The sequence below is a fragment of the Antechinus flavipes genome, chromosome 2 (genome assembly GCF_016432865.1).
Source record: "Antechinus flavipes isolate AdamAnt ecotype Samford, QLD, Australia chromosome 2, AdamAnt_v2, whole genome shotgun sequence".
NCBI lineage: Eukaryota > Metazoa > Chordata > Mammalia > Dasyuromorphia > Dasyuridae > Antechinus > Antechinus flavipes.
In genome coordinates this window covers 651,277,303-651,296,966 of record NC_067399.1, presented here as the reverse complement: position 1 = coordinate 651,296,966, position 19,664 = coordinate 651,277,303, and the positions used below count along the sequence as shown (strand labels likewise).

The 19,664-nt window shown below is 46.1% G+C and overlaps 1 protein-coding gene across 1 annotated transcript; it reads right to left on the bottom strand.

Moving 5' to 3' along the window:
* Positions 1-39: 39 nt before the first annotated feature.
* Positions 40-18,619, bottom strand: IDH3A (isocitrate dehydrogenase (NAD(+)) 3 catalytic subunit alpha). Its single transcript, XM_051982415.1, has 11 exons — positions 18,473-18,619; positions 13,112-13,177; positions 10,902-10,985; positions 9,144-9,258; positions 7,646-7,833; positions 7,091-7,224; positions 5,723-5,825; positions 5,570-5,634; positions 5,241-5,325; positions 2,919-3,071; positions 40-761 (listed from the first exon to the last, which is right to left on the bottom strand). The coding sequence occupies exons 1-11, from the start codon at positions 18,497-18,499 to the stop codon at positions 678-680; spliced, it is 1,104 nt and encodes a 367-aa protein (XP_051838375.1). The 5' UTR covers positions 18,500-18,619; the 3' UTR covers positions 40-677.
* Positions 18,620-19,664: the final 1,045 nt, after the last annotated feature.

Below are 19,664 nucleotides of genomic sequence, written 5' to 3'. Positions count from 1 at the left end.
GTTTTCATATTCAAAAAAATACATCTCTGATTAAATATATCTCGGGTTGGCAATCTTTATTCATGCATACAATAAATCTTTTGAAGAGCAAATCTCTTTATTTCTTAGCCCACTACACAATTTTAAAACGTATCATCTGTACCCTCTTTGATGCGATTCTCCCAGGAACTTCCTCTTATACCCGTTTATTTTTCTAAGAATGTCATCTTGTGCTATGTTAGTATCCTGTTTTGTTTCCATTTTACTTTACATGCTTACAGGAAAATAGGGGTTTTCTTTAAAAAGTTAGCTGTTTCTCCTGTTAATTCAGTATTCTAATATTTACAGCAAGTCTTTCAGTTGAGGAAAAAAACTTTTAACTTAAGTGTAAAATGGTTAACAATGGAAAATGACAGGACAGGAATCCATCCTTACAATATATAAAACATTTTCACCGGATAAGAGACATTTAATAAATAAAACAATGCATTCGAAAAAAGTCCATTGGAAGCAGGCACCAGAGGGTCACTTGCGTCCCTGGGCACAGAATGTATTAAGAAGAGGCCCAATTTAGAATGTTTGCTCTGTCAAGAAATATGCAACCCCAACGTATACGAATGGTAGAGTCTAGAATAGGTTTTTCTACTGTGTCCATTAGGAGTGACTGCTGCAGAATGCCTAATGGGAGAAGCCTTCTCTTAATCTAGGTCTTTGACTCGGCGGCAGATCTCATCCGTGAAGTCCGAGCACTTGGCGTTTCCTCCCAAATCTTTTGTCAAGCTCTGAGAGGAAGGAAAAATGGAAATTAGGGGTGATTTGGTGCACTCCTGCCCACATGAAGCCTGTGATTCCAGTAAAAATCTCAATCAGAACAAAAAGGGTTCTACTTAGTCAAGGCACCCTTGACCAAGGTGAGGGGGTCGGGGGGAGAGACCCCATTGATGTCCTTGGGGGAGGAAGGGTTGGGAGGACCAAGGAGAAATTAATGGATGTATTCGGCCTTTTAAAAATATAGAGGAAGGGTTTCTTAAAATTTTACTCTCGGTATAGCAAATGAGGGCTCAATGTACACTCGGTAAGAAAGAACACTGATGTGAAAGGAAGTCTAAGAAGCTGTGGCTCCTGGGTTTTTCAATAGCCATAAGAATTTAATTATAGAATGAGATTTTGCTTCCACAACAAATTCAAAATCGACACCTCTGGGCTAAAGAAAGCCATATTTAAAAAAAAAAAAAAAAGGCAATAAACTAGCAGTAATCAGGCCCAGTAAGCCCCACTGGTATAGTCACTAACGAGAGAAGTAAGTTTTTATGCAAAATCTCCAGCAAGCTGCAGCCTGGGTCAGGCAGGCTGCTTTGGGGCCCACAGAACATGCTGGAAGCTGGGGTTCCAGGGGTGCAGCAGGAAGCTTTAAATCATAATAAACTCTGGTAGTTTGGAAGAATCCAACAAGGGCATGAGCTTGATGGAATTCAAACTGCAGGCGATATAAAGGGCAGGCAGGGAGAGTCTGTCTTGTCTTTTGTGGGCGGTATTTAAACCCAATGCCTGGCTCTGAGCAGGGGTTCAGTCCATGAACAAAACTGAACTGGAACTCACTGTTGGCGTCCTCAGCCTGCAACATACAATTAATGATGACTAGGCCTGAAGGGGTTGGGCAAGGGATGGCTGCCTCCTCCACGGGCCCCAGAACTGCCCAGGACGAGCTGGGAGAAAGAGGCAGGAGGAGAGGATACAAGCAAAGGGGAAAGCATGACAGCGCCTCTAGGGCCGTGAATGACAGTAGGGAGGGGAAAGGCCTTGGCAGAAGGCTGCACACTGGGGGAACCCCCCTTCCCTTCCCACAGCTCTCAGAGGAAGCCGAGACCACCGAGCAATCTGCAAACAGCATTTCTCCAAGTTCAAAAATGCTGTGCCATACAGCTGCACACAATGAGTTCTCGCACAAAATCCTGTTCTGGATCGGGATCCGTTTGGGTTCAGACTGCTACTTAAGCACTAGGTTTAACTTCTCTGGGTCCCAGTTACCCATTGTGTAAAATCACTGCCTGGACAGAAGCCCTGAGGCCAGAGGTCACCGAGCCCCAACTAGGAGGCTGGCCCAGGACAGGGCAGAAGGAAGGAGCTGAATTACCTGCAGGCTCAGGTCCATTCTTACTCTAAAGCCCTGGGATTACAGACAAGAAATGAAACTCTTCACACTGAACACAATTTTAATACACATTTGCTGTGGTTTCAGTCTTCCACTAAATGATGTCTGCGGCTTTTTGCCCCTATATACAAGGTATATAGATAAGGTATATACAAAGCATTAACATGTACGTCAGTCCTGGGGGGTTGGAGTGACTGGCTGCGCGACACGCACCAAGACCAGGAGGCCTGCTGGCTTGTCCCCAGAGAGGCTGCAGCTCTCTGCCCGTCCTTTGTCCTTGGCCACCCACAAGGCCATTCTCAAGGAGGGATCCCTGAGCCCATCAGCCCTGACGAATACCCACAAGACCCCCTCCCCCATTATGCCACCTTTTCTAAGTTATGTAGAGAACTGCAGGGAATCCAGACAGCGGCTTCCCCGGGTAACTCAAGAATCATTTCTTCCTAAGAGGAGGGAGAAGGGGACAAGGGAGGGCCCACGTCCTCTGGAGTCCAGGGCATCTGTCCAACTAAAGGTTCCGTCTTGCACCCATAGAGAAGTCTGGTGAGATCTCAGGACTTTTTTCAGAATCATGTTTTAAATGACTGAAGAAAAGCTAAATTTCTGATAAGAGGTCAGTGAAAATAAACTTGTCTGCTTTTTTCCCACCCGGTTAAGGACCTTTTGAACCTCCCCCACAGGCCCCCTTGGTTAAGCGCAGGCTCCCTCCGTTCAGACATGATGTGCCCCCGGGAAGGGCCCCGGGTGAAAGGCAGGGAGCCGGACACCGCCTTCATCAGGAACGTACCTTCCCGTCTTTAATTGTGGCAAAGCAGGCGCTCTCGATCTTTGCCGCGTGGTCGTGCATCCCCATGTGCCGGAGCATCATCACGGCGCTCAGAAGCAGGGCAGTGGGGTTGGCCATGTCCTTCCCGGCAATGTCCGGAGCTGTTCCGTGAACCTGCCGACAAAGGAAATTATTGATCTTTGGGAAAGCGTGAAGAATCCAGGGCCCCCAGAAGCTGTGAGAAGCCGGGTGAGACACCAGACAAACAGTCACCCTTCTTGGGGAGAGCGTCAGCATGGCAGCAGAAAGATGGGCCAGAAACCCAGGGCTCTGAGTCCAAAGTCAGGGGCAAGCGCAGCTCCCAGGTTCATTTTCTTCATCTTTGAATGGGGATAAGAACAGGCAAATCCTCGCCCTCCCTAAACGGGAACTGGCTCGCTCCGTGGGGCCCAGAAAGGACCGCGGCTTTCTGAAGGCTGGGCCACAGGAGCACCGGCTCCATCAGGTGCAACCCTGTGGGGGTGCACAAGGAGGTCTGGCCTGGCCAAGGCAAGGGGGGAGGGGGCCACCGGCCACACTGACGGGGGTGATCCACAGCAGGCGAGCCGCGTGCACCTGTGAAGCTGCATCTTGGGGAGCGTTCTCAGGAGGCAACATGGCTCTGCAGGGCAGCACGACCTCGAGTCCCCATGGGCACAAGCCCAAGCAGGGGCCCAGAGCTCCGAGCAGTGGGGCCCCGGCCGCCAGGGCAGCTCCTAGTCCTGGGCGCGGGCCCTCTGCTTGTGACCTGGCCTCCCGTCTGGGCCAGTCCTGTGCATTCACACCCCCCGGCAGTCAGCTGAGGGCCCGGCACTCCAGGGGCCCGATGCGGGCTTGTGGGGGATTCAGGACTGCTCTCACCCTCCCAGCCCGTTCCTCCCTTCCAATAAGCACCAACCAACACAACCTCAGGCCCCTCCCTCCCAGGACACTCTCACTTAGCCGGTTCATTCCCTTTCCTAAAGGGCACCAAGAGCTCCACCCGCCTTCCCTAGTCAGGACAACCTCCCTCAGGCCGCGGCTCCCAGCCTCAGTCTGTGTGTGGTGCCGGGCCACTGGCCCCTCAGACATAGGGTGAGCCAGACCACGGGCCTCGAAGGCACCTGTCGATCCTCCCCGTCACACTCCAGTGGAGCGGTTACTGAGCTCATGTCTCAGTGGGGAAAGCACTAGCCATGGAGCCAGCAGAACCGAGTTCTAATCGTGCTCCGATCCCCCTTCCTCTCCCCCCCGGGATGGGAGACGGACCCTAGTCGAGTCGTAGCCTCTTACTCTTAGCCTCCAATGCCTCAACTACGAAGTGAGAATTCTGACAAGCCCCCGGCCTGGCCGGCAAGAACCAGCACAACCGCTTTGGAAAACAATTTGTAATTATGCGAACACAAGTGTCGATGCCATGGAAAGAGCAGAGCCAAGCAAAGCAAAGCTGCCATCACGCCCACCATGGGGTGGAGAGCACAGCCATCAGCCGCGGATGCCGGGAGAGGTGAAGAGCCCCTCTAGCTCCAAAGAAGAAAAACAAGTCCTGCCCCCCTTCTCTGGAGAGGTGGGAGAGGAGCGCCCACCAGTCTGGTTATTTGCATTTATTTGCAGGCTTTTTTTGATGTATTGCCAAGTCTTGCTATTTTTTTCCCCTCTTTCTCTTTTCTTTAAAAAATATTACATGGTGGCAGCTGGGTGGCGCAGTGGATAGAGCACCGGCCCTGAAGTCAGAAGGACCCGAGTTCAAATCTGACCTCAGACACTTAATACTTCCTAGCTGTGTGACCTGGGCAAGTCACTTAACCCCAACTATCTTAGAAAAAAAATTACATGAGTTGGTTCTTTGTAAGAGACAGGACTGGACTGATGGGAGAAATCTGGATGATATAAAGAACAAAGATAACAAAAATATATTTTTAAAAAAATTTACATCAACCTCAAAGGACCATTGTGAAGATCAAATTATGGTATATCAAGCATTTTGTAAGCATACCAGATGATCTCACACTATATTCTTAAGGCTTTATATGATCTAAAGGCAAGTAGGCCAGAGAGAAAAATAATAAAGAAACATTTCTCAAAGATAAAAATCAATTAAGATTTCTTTTTTCCAAATAACTTTGGAAAAACACCCAAAAACATAAAATAGCTAATAAAGCCAAGATCAAATGCAAACACCAAACACATCTCATTCTCTTTGGCAACAGATGCAAGGCTTCTTGCGATGGCAACGAGAAGGCCGGGAACATCCGCGTTCTGAAGCCCGGGGCTTGCCGGGCAGTTCTGGCCTAGAAAGCAGAAGGAAGTTCCAGAGGTCCTTACCGATTCAAAGATTGCAATTCCATTAGCGCCAATGTTTCCACTCGGGGTGACACCAAGACCCCCTATCAGGCCAGCACATAAATCACTGAAAAAAAGAATTCTGAAGTAAACTTCCAAAAGGAAACACTCAAAGGGAGGGGAGCGCCCAGCCCCCAAGTCGTCCTTCCACACTGAGGGAGGGACTCTGTCCTGGGCCGCTCCAAGCCCGAGCCCGGCCTTCTTAAGGTTACGGGTCGCTCTGCACACAACCTGCGGATGCTGGGAGGTCACGGGGGGGAGGGGCACTCAGAGGGAACTTCTATCAGCGGAGCAAGCGCGGAGACACTTACCTAAGGATGTCCCCATACAAATTTGGCATCACCAGAACATCAAACTGGGAGGGATCTTGTACCATCTGGAAGCAAGAACACGTTCGGGCGTTTGTAGAGAGCAAGCACTCTTTGCCACAAAACCCCCGGCCTTAATTCTTAGTATATACTTACATTCAAACATACTGTATCAAGGTACATCTCATTAAATTTAATATCTTTACAGTTTTCTGCAACTTCCCTGCACTTTTGGAGAAAAAGCCCATCTGACATTCGCCTGTAGTTAATCAAATAAAAATTGTTGAAAGCAAAGCCTTAGAGAAAGCAAAAGATTAAAGTTTAAAAGCCAAGCATATCGAGGCATAAATGTTGGGAGCCAACTTCGCTGGTTTCAGTTAGAATTTAATTCAGTTTTAGGTATCTGATGAAATCTAAACTGAGCCAAATATCCCATGGCTCACAGGCAGTGGAGGAGGAGAACGGAGACAGAAGCCAGAGGAGCTCCACAGTATTAAAAGGCAGAAGATGAGTCTGATTTATGTCACTCTTCTCCTTCAAAGTGTAAGAGGCATCAAATGTTAGAACATTCTGACAATACTAAAATAGCCTTGAAAAGTCAATAATTACAAAGTTTTAGATTTTACATCCTCAGGAATTTTTCTCGGTTAGGAAAAGGAAACTTTTATAAATTTGGAGGTAGTTTTTAGGGGGAACAGAGGATTGGGTTTGATTGATACTTTGGTTAATATGACTAGAAAGCAGCTAGTAGGAAAAGCCAGAATAAGGCAGCAGCTCTCCTGCTTTTCCTGGGGGTCCTTGAGTAGGTGACTGCATTGTAGAGACTTCACTGCTCAGACCACTTTTAACAGAAATCACACTCATGCCTTTCAATGAATGACTGCTTGCCCTTCAATATACCAGTAGCGCTTTAATTCTCCAAGGGTTTTTTTTTTTTTTTTTTTGGGGGGGGGGGGGGGGAGGGAGCTCTAGCAAATAAGGACACCAGCCAATCAATCCACGTGGAATTGGAGAAGATGGCCTGGCTGCTACTTAATTACGGGCTGGTCCTTTCCCTACCTATAAAATAAGAAGGCTGCACTCCATGGCCAGAGGCACTAAATCCAAGGGCCTGTGATCCTCCTCTTCTGCCTTACTTCCGCAGCCTCACACCCTCCAACCACCATTGGCTCCATACTTTAATTCCCCCTTTGCCACAATAGTTTCCTCTTCTGTAATATGGAGGGGAAGAAGACTTGTTCTACTGACCTCCTTCAAAGGACTACTGGGAGGTCGAAGAAGCCAGTGTATGTGAAAGCACTTTGTAAACAGGCAAGCTTTTCACAAAACTAAGGTGCTAGAACTGCTATCCCCATCATGCCATAAATTAACATCTCATTAAGCTGTAGTAAGACTCCAGGAAAAGAACTAATTGTTCAGAACTTGCACCCTTAAGAAAATGCTCCAGTTCCCCTTCTCAGAGCTTTTAACCAAGTTGTTTCCCCCCTTCAGTCCAAGCCTGGCCCAAATGCCCAGACCACATACATGATATTTGCTTTGTGCACAGCAGTCACGTTGCTCCGGTGATTGTTTCTGGCATACTCAAAGGCAAACTCGGCAATACGTTTGCTCGCCTCTTCAGTGATGAGTTTGATACTCTGCACAACACCATCAACGATCTGACCAAGGACAAACAAATAGTCTCAGAACTAAGAAGAAGCAAACTGTTCCTAACAATTCCATTCTTCACCCACAAAGACCGCACATTCGGAGCTCTAGCCACCTCCACAAGGAGCTGACCATCCACACCACTGGGTGATGACTTGGCCCCGAGCTCCAAGAGGAGCTCCTTCACCCGAGGCAGACTGGCACCTTCTCCCTAAGGTCACAATAACCAGAGTCACCCAGGCAGGAGCTTGCTCTCTAGCCAATCACCACACCAGCTGGCCACATTTCATAAAAGCCAAAATTGGTGGATCTGTGATCCTAGTTCACAAACACTAACTTCTAGCTTGTACAACTGGTATAAAGGACATGAAAAAAAAATCTATGCTACAACTGGTAACCTGGTTCCTGAGGGAATATCAGAAGCACACGTACCACATGCTCAATCCCACTGTATTCGCCTTCGGTGTTCTCCCGAATTGTGACAATATTTACATCCGTGTAAGGGGTTTTGTAGCCTTCAATGGAGACACAGGGACGCACATTTGCATAAAGGTCAAAAGTTTTCCGAAGCAGGAGATTCATAGAAGGATGTCCAGCCGCTATTGGTGTCTTTAAGGGGCCTGGAATAAACAAAGAATTCTTAAATGACGAACTAGTTAACAAAATCAAAAGGTGACAACCCTTATCTCCAGTAACTTTGGGGACATTTGTGTTCTTCTCCCTGCTTGTGTTTCTCCAGCACCAGTTCAGAGATGCAGTGAGCAGACAGTTTATCCATATTCTTCCACTGACTTCTGGGAAGCACAATGCATTCACACTGAATTTGGGGAAACAAATGAGTGTTTATCCTCCTTATGATCTTTCAGTATTTTGCCACACGATGCTAAAAATTCACTGGCTCTCAGGAAAGACACTCAGTTTTCCTGAACAAATTTCTAAACTGAAAATGGAGTTAATGCTTCCTATATGCCCCTTGTTAGTTGGTGATATTTCAACATTTTTAATGAGAGAAAAAAAAAAAGAGAACTACACAAACACAAAAAGCAAAACACACATAGCATTGATGATCCTCCTGTCTCTTTAGAAGAGAATAAAAGATCTGCCAATACCATTTAGAAATAAGCAACATCGCTGCATTTTGAATTCATGCCCACTGATTCTCAAGCCAGTGCTGGGGTAAGGGTAGCTGCAATGGAAATGGAGCAGAAAGAACAGGGGGCAAGATGCTAAGGTCAAAAAATCCACCAGCTTGGACTAGAGATAAGAGTATGAAAGAGGGAGAAGAGCTGATACTAGGACTGGTCTGGATGCAGAAAATTTGATGGCAGAATTACAGCAATATCAGAGCTTTCCAGCCTGCATGGTTGCAAAAACATCAATAATTCTTAAGCAGCATCAGCCAACAAGTGAGCCAATTGTGTTGGTACCAATGAAAGTTGGGAGAAAGAATGGGGGTAGTGGGCAGGAGGGGAGATCCACTTGATGGTCCAGGTGATGATTAAGGAGGAAGATTTACCATCATAAGTGACACAACAATAAGAATCAGAGGCAGCACTCCAAATCAAAGCTGTTTTGACTCTAAGGTCAGCAGTCTTCCCATTACCCCAAACTTCCTCTGCTTCTATGAAGAAACAGAGGCAGGGAGTGAAGATCATTCTTTGTTTTTAAGAAATCTGACACAGAAGGGGAAGAGAACTATGGGATTAAGACTCAAGGGGTAGCAAGGTAGAAGGACAGTTTGATTTTGGTTAAGGAAAGGGAAAATCAGAATAGGTTTGCAGGAAGAAATCTATATGGAAATATAAATATAAATAAAATATAAAAAAATTATTTAAATCTATACAAAATGTAGATACACAAACACACACACACACATTTCCAAAATTATACCACTTGTAACAAAATTCACTCTCATCGATTGCAGCCATACCTTTCAGTCCCATCTTGTTTTTGTCCATGGATTCTTTGGCTTCGGGAGGGATCATCCACTTTCCTCCAGGTCCTTTGATGGCAGAGACATTTCTCTCTTCCCACTGAATAGGTGCCTAATACCAAAATATATGTCATTGTAAAGGAGGAATATTTTTGACCAAAACTGGCATGCTATTATAATGCCTTCAATCCTTTGGTTCTTAAGTGAGTTAGGATGACCTCCTGGGAGGTCATGTGAAATTATGTATTTAAAAGGTCATCACAGCCAGTTCCTGTCACAAAACCACTGATCTTACTGTGCTCTCGGCCCAGGGAATGGCTCAGTATCACACTTGTCATATTACCCACAGTCACTTGGGAATATTAGGAAATGGTTAACAGCTGCCATATACCCACACTTCTCTTCCCTACCCTTGCAGAAAGAGCTAAGGAAGATTTCTATTTTTAGCTTATGATGAGGAGCATGGGGAGATACTGAAGAATTGTGTAAGTGTGAGATTTGGAGAATTCTAGCTTACCACTTACCACCTAGTACTACCCTACTACTTAGAAAAGTCAGTTCATCTCCCTTGGACTCAGTTTCCTCACCTGTAAAATGGGGGGTGGTGCTGGACTTGATAATCTCTGAAGTGCCTTCCAGATCTAACTCTCTCATCTAATGATCTAAGCAATATAGGGAAAAAGTTAGGAAACATCTCCATTTTCTCTTTTCCCCAGAATAGAATTCCTGATACTAATACTGTCCATTTCATTCAAGCAGATTTTTTTTTTTTTTAAACAGCTCTGTTATCTCTTTATGGTGGGGATTAATGGTTAATGCATTAATGTGTGAATAAGTTAAATAAATGGGCTTCATCTGCCTTTAGCTGCTGCTCCTCAATCTCTGGCAGAGATTTTCTCAAAGCTCTTCCTGAACACTGTGGTAAGTGTCCTGGGGATGAGCTTCTCTTCATTCTGGCTGGTCCTTGTGTGACAGGGCCAGAGAGGGGCTAGGCCTTACTTGGTACCCTGGCAGCATCAAAGAATCTGCTGGATTTTGTGCTCCAGGAAGTACACACCATGCTGAGGCATCGGAGGTTCTAAGGAAGAGTTGCCATGGACATCATGGCCTCTATTTATGGTCATGTTTAATTTTACTTAGCAGTGACATATAATTAGCAACTATTAAGGCACAAAGCAAAGAGAATATAAGTCTTTAAGATTTCCCAAATGAATGGTGTATTTAAAAACTATAGTAGGGCTGGGTTTACGCAAAATATGGATGAGGAATATTATTTTGACTTGATACTTGCTGCCCATAAGCCACCATGTGGTAAAAAGAACAAGACTTTTAAATGCTGGCCAGTATTCTCTTAAACTTACAAAGAAAACACATCCTGCTTACATGTCCAGCAGCTGTATTAATGCCCACAAGACAGAGAGAGGGATACAGGGAGTCATCAGCTAGCCAAGCAATAAAAAAATTTTTTAAGCCAACAATACCTCAGATAAGTTACTAGAGGGCGAGGGCTGGTGGACGTTTGTCTTTGCAGCCCCAGCACTTAGCACGATGTCTGGCGGAAAGGTAAAAGCTTAAGAAATGCTTGTGGATTGATGCAAGCACAGCAGGTTTTTAAGTAAACTCTGCAGTTACTGCTAATGTTAAGACTTCTTATACCTATACCCACTCCCATCCTTTTAAAAACATATGACAATCCATTAGTTGGAAAAAGGTTTTGTATGGACTATGACTGAATAATTAGAAATGCTCACATACTTTGGCAGCATCAAAAATCTTCATAACAGAAGCTGAGATTTCTGGTCCAATACCATCTCCTGGGATTAAGGTCACTGTCTGTACCTAAATGTAAAAAACCACCAGAAAATGCAAAATAAGCACTGTAAGAGAGCGTAATACAAAACGAGTGTATAAGAGAAGCAGAGCCAATGAAGGCTACTTTACCAGCTCCCCAAGAGACCAAATGAACTTAGACCCAAAACTAAAATTTATATTTTAAAAAACACATTCCCTGAAATGGCTAATGACTTATTAAAACAATAAATAGTGACTATAGTAGACTTTCAAGTCAACTCTTCCCTTGAATTCAACTTTTTTTTTTTTTGACAAGGACCCTGCTGATGTTCATTAGACAAAGTAATAATTAAGTTACCAAAAAAGCCTTCCCAACACCAGTCCTTTTTCTTTACTGAAGCATGAGGTGGCATAGTCTATATAACAAAACTGAAAAGAGATCTAAGGGTTACAAAAGTGATCTCTCTGACCTTCTTTGAAGGCAAATCTCAAGTACTTGATAAAAGTATTTGAAATTAAATTGGTTTTATTTTAGAAATGTGAGATCAACTTTCTTGTACAACATTTAGATCAATTTCTCGGTAAACCATGTTGTCCACAAGAACATTCTGAAGGAAGAATGAGAAATTCCATCATTCAAGAGAAAAAAAAATCAAAAGGGGTTCTGGGAATTTCTTTCAGTATTACTTCTAGCTAAGAAGCATTTATTTGACAAAACTTTGCCTTAATTCTGATAGTATGATCTAGAGAGCTTTTAATTTTTTTTTGCCAAAAATGATATCTGACATTATCTATGCAAAGATTAATACTCAAATGAAAGACAGCAAGTGCAGTCGCAAAGCAATGCCAATATGCCAAATGTTCCATTCAAGAAACCAGCATTTTAAGCAAATGGAAAAAATGGCTCAGGGCACAAAAGGAGCTCTGCTGACATCCAGCAGCTCTTCATCTTTCCAAGTATACTATGTACCCCAAGTGGGGCACCAGCCCCTTGCCTGTACTCATGAGCTGCCCTAACAGTCTACTCCAAGGAGACTTCTTAATGCTTCTTAGCCCACTATCACCCTGTATGTCATCAGCAAAGACCTTTGTAAGCTAACATCTACTCTTATTTTTTTCAGATATCTACTCAAAATATACAGCAGGGAGATGACTAAATATTCTGAAAACACAGGCACAAACATTCAATAATGGTAGAAGACTGAGGTGATTCAAGATGCTAAGCCCGAAATGTCATCTTCCGGGGTTTCTGTTTGAAATACCAACTTAGCTATACTTGCAACTCTGGCAGCAGCACTCAGTCTTAACCTTTGCACTAACAGAAAGCTAAGAATCCTTTAGGTTCTTCCTTCCTGTTCTCCCAATAACATTTGATTGACTGTAAATTCCACTGGTGGTCACTGGATTACAGAAAAGGTCAGAGCCCTTCCACAGCTGAAAAGGTGAGACTGATTATATACCTGAGTTTTATGGAAATTTTATACCCTGAGATGTTATTTGGGAGTGCTGGAATTAAGAAACCCAAGTGAGAACATTTAAGGAGAGAATTAAAGGAAAAAAAGATAGGGAATCACTGACCCACAACCTTAGATTGACTAAAAATGTGGAATCAGTTTTGAAAAGGCACAGGTTTCTCTGATGCTGGGAAGTCTAAAAACAGCAGATTTAAAGTTAAGTAAATGAAACATTAATAACAGACTCAATGATTAAGACTGAAAAACCAGAAGCTAATAAGGTCTACAAAAGCAGGAGAATTTTCTAAAAGGGAAGTAAAATCTACTGTTTTTAGGGAAAGTTCAAAAAAAGTGAAGCCAGATTTGAAGGTTCTCAACAACTTTGGTTCCATTTGCACTAGTTTCACAGAAACTGCTTTTCAGAGATGAGCTGAAATTATGAAATGTTACCAGGCTCAAGGGGAATTTCCATCTATTTTTAAACAGGGCTGGTATGAGATTTTAGTACGACAGGCCTCCCAGCCAGCTGGAATAGAATTCTTTTAAATGTGCAACTGGCCTGATCAGTTCACATGCAAGTTTGCAAACAAATTTCACTTGTCACCGAATTGTGGGCTTGCCTATGCATCTTTGTAAATGGAAATTAAGTTTTATGCAATAAATGTGCTAAACACCTTTCTTGAGAAACTTCTAAAACAGAAAAATATGAGAGGTACTCACACCACCAGCAAAACCTCGGGTCACCTGTTTTGGGTTGTTGAATGCCCCCAGCAGCAGCCGAGATACCTAGTATTAACACCCAAAAAGAAGAGTCAGTCATCAAGAAACAGAATAAATACACAGAATTAAAGATAAGGAATCCAGGCTGGGTCCTGATAATGCTGAGATTTATACAAATGCAAAAGCAGTGGATTCAGAGTGATAGGCAACTCACTTAACTTAATTTACCTTATTATCATATAAAAAGAGAAAGCAGTTACACATTATCTCAAACCACTAATTTCCTCTCCAATCATAGAGAACTAGAATGGAAGCCAGAAGATATAACTAGTCCACTTCTGGACCATGGGAAATGATGGGGATTAAATAATAATAATAAAATGCAAATAACCAAGTATTAAACCTTCTTAGAGGAATTTAGAAATAATATATCATAACAATAAGAATAAAGGAACTATTAAATACCATTTGATTTTTCTGTATTTATCTAGAGGAAGTGATGAAAATGACCTTTACAAAGACTGGAGTCCTTAAATCATTTGTTGGTCCAAAGCCACACTGGATTAGAGATAAAGTAAATGTATTATAAAGGATAATTAGAAAAAGAATCAAAATGTGGAGTTTAAAACAATGGTAGAGAACTGATGAGCAGAGCAGTCAACCCGAGGCAAAAAGCTCTGGAGTTAGAAGCAAAGGACCTGAGTCAGGAATTCCATCTACCTGTGAGTCTCTGGGCTCATTCCTTTACCTTTTTGCACCTCAGTTTCATCATTTGTAAATAGAAGCTGAACCAGATGATCTCTTAAGGTTCCATAATTCCCTTAGAAGATTTAAAGAATGGTTTAAAGTAGTGGTCCTCAAAGTACAGTCCAAAGAATTGTTGGGGTCTCTGAAACCCTTTCAGAAGGTCTACAAATTCAAATTTTTTTTTATTTCTAATATAGTAAATAGCTGTAAATATAACCCATGTGAACAAAAACTCTTTGAACAGATCCTTGATAGTTTTTTAACAACATGAAGATACTGAGAACAAAAGTTTGAGAGCCACTGTGACACTGTGACACTGTGACAATTGGAGATTGTATTTCATCCTGCCCAAAGAAAGACCCTGTTCCCTCTACCTTGATTTTCTGCAATATTAATATATAATTTCTACTAAGAAGTACTAAACAAGAAAGGATAAGAGCACGCTCCTTCTGTTTGGCTTCAGAGACCAGAATTAGCAATGGTAAGGGGTTGGGGGAGGGCAGCTTTCAGCTTGGCATGTGGGGAAAACTTCATCAGTCTTAAGACTGTCCCAAAGTAGTTTGTATTCTAAGGTGCTGAGTTCTCCATCACTTGGAAGTCTTCTGCCCCATTAGGCACAGGTCTAAATAAGCTTCCACGTGTTCCATCCGACACAGAAAGTCTATGATTTATCAAAGAAGGGCCCTCTTCTCCTCCAGTACCAGCTTTCTAACACTGGCAAAGTGATGTTCTCATTGATTGCAAAGGGAAAGGACATAGGCTGTGGGCTGATTTTCTCTTTCAATATTATGTTTTAAAGAGCACTGTGGAAAAACAGTTCCCAATCATCCTATATTCTTTAGGCATAAATATCTAAGAAAAAGCCAGGGTTGTTTTAAAAGCTGTCTATGGATACAATACTTTGTGACAACCAGTAATAACTGCCCTTAAATGTTTACAATTTAGCAACATTCTTCCTTTCCACTCTAAAGTAAAAGAGAAGGAACAAAACTTCAAAAGTGGCTTTGTGCTCTGGATATAAAGCCGCCAGCCATCTGGCTGATATGAAGTAAAGGTTATTCTACTAAGCACATACACATGCTCCTTAAAAATGATTTCCTCCAGTGATTAGCATTTTCAATTGTAGAACATGATCTACAATCTGTGTCAAGATAGTGAGAATGCTTTGCTCCTATACCCCCAGGTAATCAGGTGAGTGTGACCTTTGGCAGTCACTCCCTGTTTCTCATGTGAAAATGAAGGGGCTGGTTCTGCCTTCTAAGCTCTTCCAAGTTTAACAGCCCATGATGCCGAGTTGACAGGACTCTGAGGGAAGCTCCCAGAAGACAGGAACCCCATCTCTTCCCTTCTTTTGGTCACCCCTGAGTTCCCAGCTTCTGAATATACTTGGCAGAATGCTAGGCATTCAAAGCAAGCCCTCAGAGAATACCGATGTACTGAACCAATCACAGAGAATTTCCAACAAAGGCCTAAGAGGCCCTAAAGGTGAGAAGATACAGACAGCCATAGGGTCAAGAAAGCTGGGATACAAACTGGTGACCTTCCCTCCAAAGGTCCCAACCTCTCTATGCTGCAGGAAGCTCTCCAGGAGCACAAATGGCCAAACAGCTGGTGATAACCCTAGCTAGGGGAGTGTCCTCACCAGGAGATCCCTTTATCTATTAAATCAGAGATTCTAAGAAAAAAACGAAAAGGATTAAAAGGATTTAGGTATTGGCTTGGACATTGCCTTACCACTCCCTCTCCTCTCCCCCATCCCCCCACCTAGTGGCAGGGACAGGCCTGGAATTCCATTCTCCCTGCAGCCAGAACAGTAAATGCCTTGTTACCGTCTCATTAGTGGGTACTAAGTTTCCTAATTAATGCGCTGACTTTGACTTGATGATGCCACAAACTCCTGTCCTGGTGGCAAACATCATTATAAGACAACACAAGCCGGCCTCCCACAAGCAGGTCTTCTCCAGGCTGACACAGGAGCAATGTCCTAGCTATATGGCCAGGGCCAGTAAGGGGAACTCCTTGCACGAAGCAATCTGAACAACGGTGAGCTTCTCTTTGTCTGCCATATCCGATATCACAGAAAACGTGGCTGACCAAAGAGAAATGTGCCAGGAGTGGCGGAACAGTGTCCTCCAAGGAATGCCCCAGCTTTGGGCGTGGAACTAAGCAGACCTGACTCCAAGTCCTGGACCCTGAAATTCATTACCTGCATGACCTTGAACCAACACTTCATTTCTTGGGACTTGCTTCAGTTCCCTCACCTGAAAAAATAAGGGGGTTGACCTAAATGAACTAAAATGTTCCAACATGAGGTGATTTGGGGATAAGTATGTTAGAGGAGAGGAGTCTGTTCTTTATTGCATCAATGATTTGCTGTGCTCTTGATCAAAACAGTTAACCTGTTTAGGCTCGAGTTTTTATAGAAGCAAAATGCTACCAGCATTTACTATTTTCTTATCTCTTCAAAGGCAGAGTCAGAAGTACCAAAAAAATTTGGAAAACACTGTACTGTCCTTAGGTAGGAGAAAAAAAGATGCTGGCAAAGTTCGAGTAGTGGGCAAGAAAAGAACAGCAAAATGATGATCTGAAAAGATCTCCCACTCTGAAGGTCATTAATGCAGAAAGGTCCCCAACTGGATACTGATTCAGAAAGAGAAATCCTGGAGGCCAAGGAGACCTAGGACAGTATATGAAGCCAAAACTTCACTCTGGACTACAATCAAAAGCCCTGACAAGAAAATTAAGATGTACTACACAAAGATGGGAAAACACAGAGGAGGATCCATATTAACAACTGGTCACTTTTAGGCACAGGGCAACCTCTCAGCCTGAGAACTCTAAAAAGGCCTAACTTCTTTATTAGTATCAGGTAATTCTAAAATGAAGAGGCAATAAAGACCCTTTAAAAAGCTACTGAATAGCGTCTTCCATGCATCCAGTCATAGTTTCCCAAAATGCCCCACCACACCAGACAAGTGACATCACCACTCCAGTGACATTTCTTTCAGATAATCTGAGCTGGCTGTGCTGAACAGGGATTCAAAGACATCAGAAAACCAAAGGTCAGTTTGGAGAGGAGAAGAAGACAAAGGCCTTGATTGGTTAAATACACAAAGATGACCTAGTTTTGACGCCTTTATTGAGTGAAAATCCCTCTACAGTATCCCTAAAAAGTGGTCATCCACCTTCTTCTTGAAGAGCTCCAAGGATGAAGCAGCACTATTTCCTAAGCCAATCCACTCAATTCTGGATCCACTCTATTAGTATTCCTTCTACCAAATCTAAAACTGTTTATCCTACTGCTTTTGGGTGAAATTTGGTACCATACAGGAGACCCCGCCACTGAGCTTTCAGTGCTTGAAGACAGGTACCATGTGCCCCTCCTGGGTCTTCCTCCAGTGTTTAGACGGCATGACCTCCAGGTCCTTCACCATTCCAGCTGTCCTCTGAACTAGTTTATCCATGTGCTTAATAGTGTTCCCCACAACTGAGTCTTTATGTTCTAAATCAGGACTAAGTACAGTGAGCCTAGCAGTTCCCTGCTCTCAGACTCCATAGTTGCCTTCCTAAAACCTGAGCCTAGGCAGGTCTGGGTCTGATCTAACGGTCAGGATGCTTTTTCTGCCTTTAAACTTTACCAACCTGCCGACCCTTCCACTACCTGAGGGCAGAGAGCATGGGACAAGAGCCTTCCTGCACAGACCATCCTTGGAGGTCGTCCAGGTTCCACAGCCCCAGCTCTACCTCCCGGCCTCAGGCCCAGTGGACTGGGCACTGGGGCTGAATCTGGGGTCCCGCTCAGACAGGTACAGCTCGGTGACAGGGACACCGAGAGGGAGGGAGCCGCGGGAACTCTCCGGGCCTCGGTCTGTACGGCGCTGCATTCTGACCCCGGGAATCCCGGCCACCTTCGTGACCTTGAGCCTCCGTGGGCTGCCGGGCGGGGCACGGTGGCAAGGGGGTCACGGGGAAGGGGAGGCCGAGGTCTGCATCTTTGCTCGTCGGCTGACCTTGGCGGGAGGAAATCGGCCTCTGCCCAAGTGACCCGCTCAGAGGCCCCGGGGGGCGCTAGCCCCCTCCCAAAGTAGCTGGGTTGTCAGCGGCCTGGGGGCCGCCTTTGCCGGACACGCGTGAGGGCCCCGGGGACGCGAGGCCGAGGTCTGCGGGCTGCCCGCCCCAGGTGCCCAGCGCTTGCGCTCCCCCGAGCCAGCCCCGACTCGCCCGAGCCCCGGGGATCACGCCTCGCCACCCTTGCCCCTCCTGCGGGGCCCACGCGGCCGGCCCCCCCTCCCCGCGCCTCGAGGGCTCAGGGCGCGGCTGTGACCTTGACGCCGCCCCTGGGCCGGGCTGGGCCCGGGGCCCGCACGGCGGGAAGGGCGGCATCCGAAGCCCACGGAAAGACCCGGCTCGGCCTAATTGGAGGCGCAGGGAGCGGGGAATACGGCCGTGGTGGGAGCCCAAGCCGGGGTCGGAGTCGGGGTCGGGGCCAAGCCCGGCCTCCCCGCAACAGGAGCCCCGTGACCCGCGCCCCTGCTGCGTCAAGCCGGGGCTGGGGGGAGGGGGGGCTGCTGGAGGGACCGCACGTGCCCCGAGGCCCAGCCCCTCCGAGCTCACCTTCGGGATCCACGCGGGACCGGCCATCGCGTCCGCTTGTCAGGGCCCGGCGGCAGCGGCTATGCGCAGACTCGCTCAGTACCAGAGCCCAGGCCCGGCATCGTTCGCAGGCCCCGCCTCCCGGGCCCGGCGCCGGAAACCCCGCCCCTGGAGGAGGGAAGACCAAGGGCCCCAGGTTTTCCCTTCCCTTCTCCTTGCTTCCCCTCCCCTCATCTCGCCGCTGGCTCCTCCCAGTCGGCTCCGGCTCTTCCCCACAGTCTGCCCCTCCCCCACCGCCGGCTTGTTTCCACAGCCAATTCCCGCTCTCCGCGTGAGGTGACGTAAGAACGTTGGATCGCGCAGGTCTATTGACACTGCGAGCCTCCAAGGAAGAGGGAGGAGAGAGACAAGGAGGCTGGGAGGAGGGAGAGAGTAAAGAGAGGAAGAGGCGGGGCGGAGGCGGGGCGGGGGCCGGACCGGGCCGGGCAAGGCCGGCCCGCGCTTTACCAGGTGCTACGGAAAAACCCCCTTGTGCCTTGGAACGCTCTTAAGTGTATTAGTAAAAACTTTGGTACCCGGGACTTCCGGACCCCGGCCCACGTGGGCTCCCTCATTCATTCCCTCACTCATTCGTTCACGCCGCAAGCGGCACGTTGGGGAGCGCCCACCTTTGGGTTGCCACCTTGCCACCAGCTCTCACCTGTGGCTCCAAGAAACTTGCCCAGCAGCCACACCCGTGTAAACCTGTCTGGGCAGGCGGCTAACCAGGCTGTGAGGTCCCCGAGGTCCCAAGCGTGTGCAGACTTCCTCCGATTCTCTGGACATCTTCCGCTTCCCAGAGCGAAGGCTCAGCAAGCAGCCTGTGTCCTGTCAATAATCTCTGGCAAAGTGTCACTGGGGGATTAGTGCCCCTTATTTGTCCACCACACGGTCACAATCCCTGCCCCTTGTCCCCAACAGATACTCCCGTTCCTCACACAAAACTCTTTCTGTGACCCTCCCCCCGCCGAGTCCACGACCCCCAAGATCTGAGACAATGGCCGTTCCCAAAGAACATCTGTATCTTCCCAACAAAATGCTGCCCATGAGAATTATGCCAGATTTAAGAACGATCGCGTTGTGCGCCAGCCCTTTTCAGGCATATAAGCGGCTCCAGCCTCCGCAGCGCTGAGGGGGCTTCCCTTTGCAAATAGCATTTTCCTCATGAGATTAA

Excerpts from the sequence above, each read along its gene's own strand:
- IDH3A (XM_051982415.1), bottom strand. The coding sequence starts at position 18,499 with ATGGCCGGTCCCGCGTGGATCCCGAAG. Across the intron at positions 9,259-10,901 it reads AGATTTTTGATGCTGCCAAA|GCACCTATTCAGTGGGAAGA; the intron begins GTATGTGAGCAT and ends TTTTGGTATTAG. Across the intron at positions 7,225-7,645 it reads ACAGTGGGATTGAGCATGTG|ATCGTTGATGGTGTTGTGCA; the intron begins GTACGTGTGCTT and ends GTCCTTGGTCAG.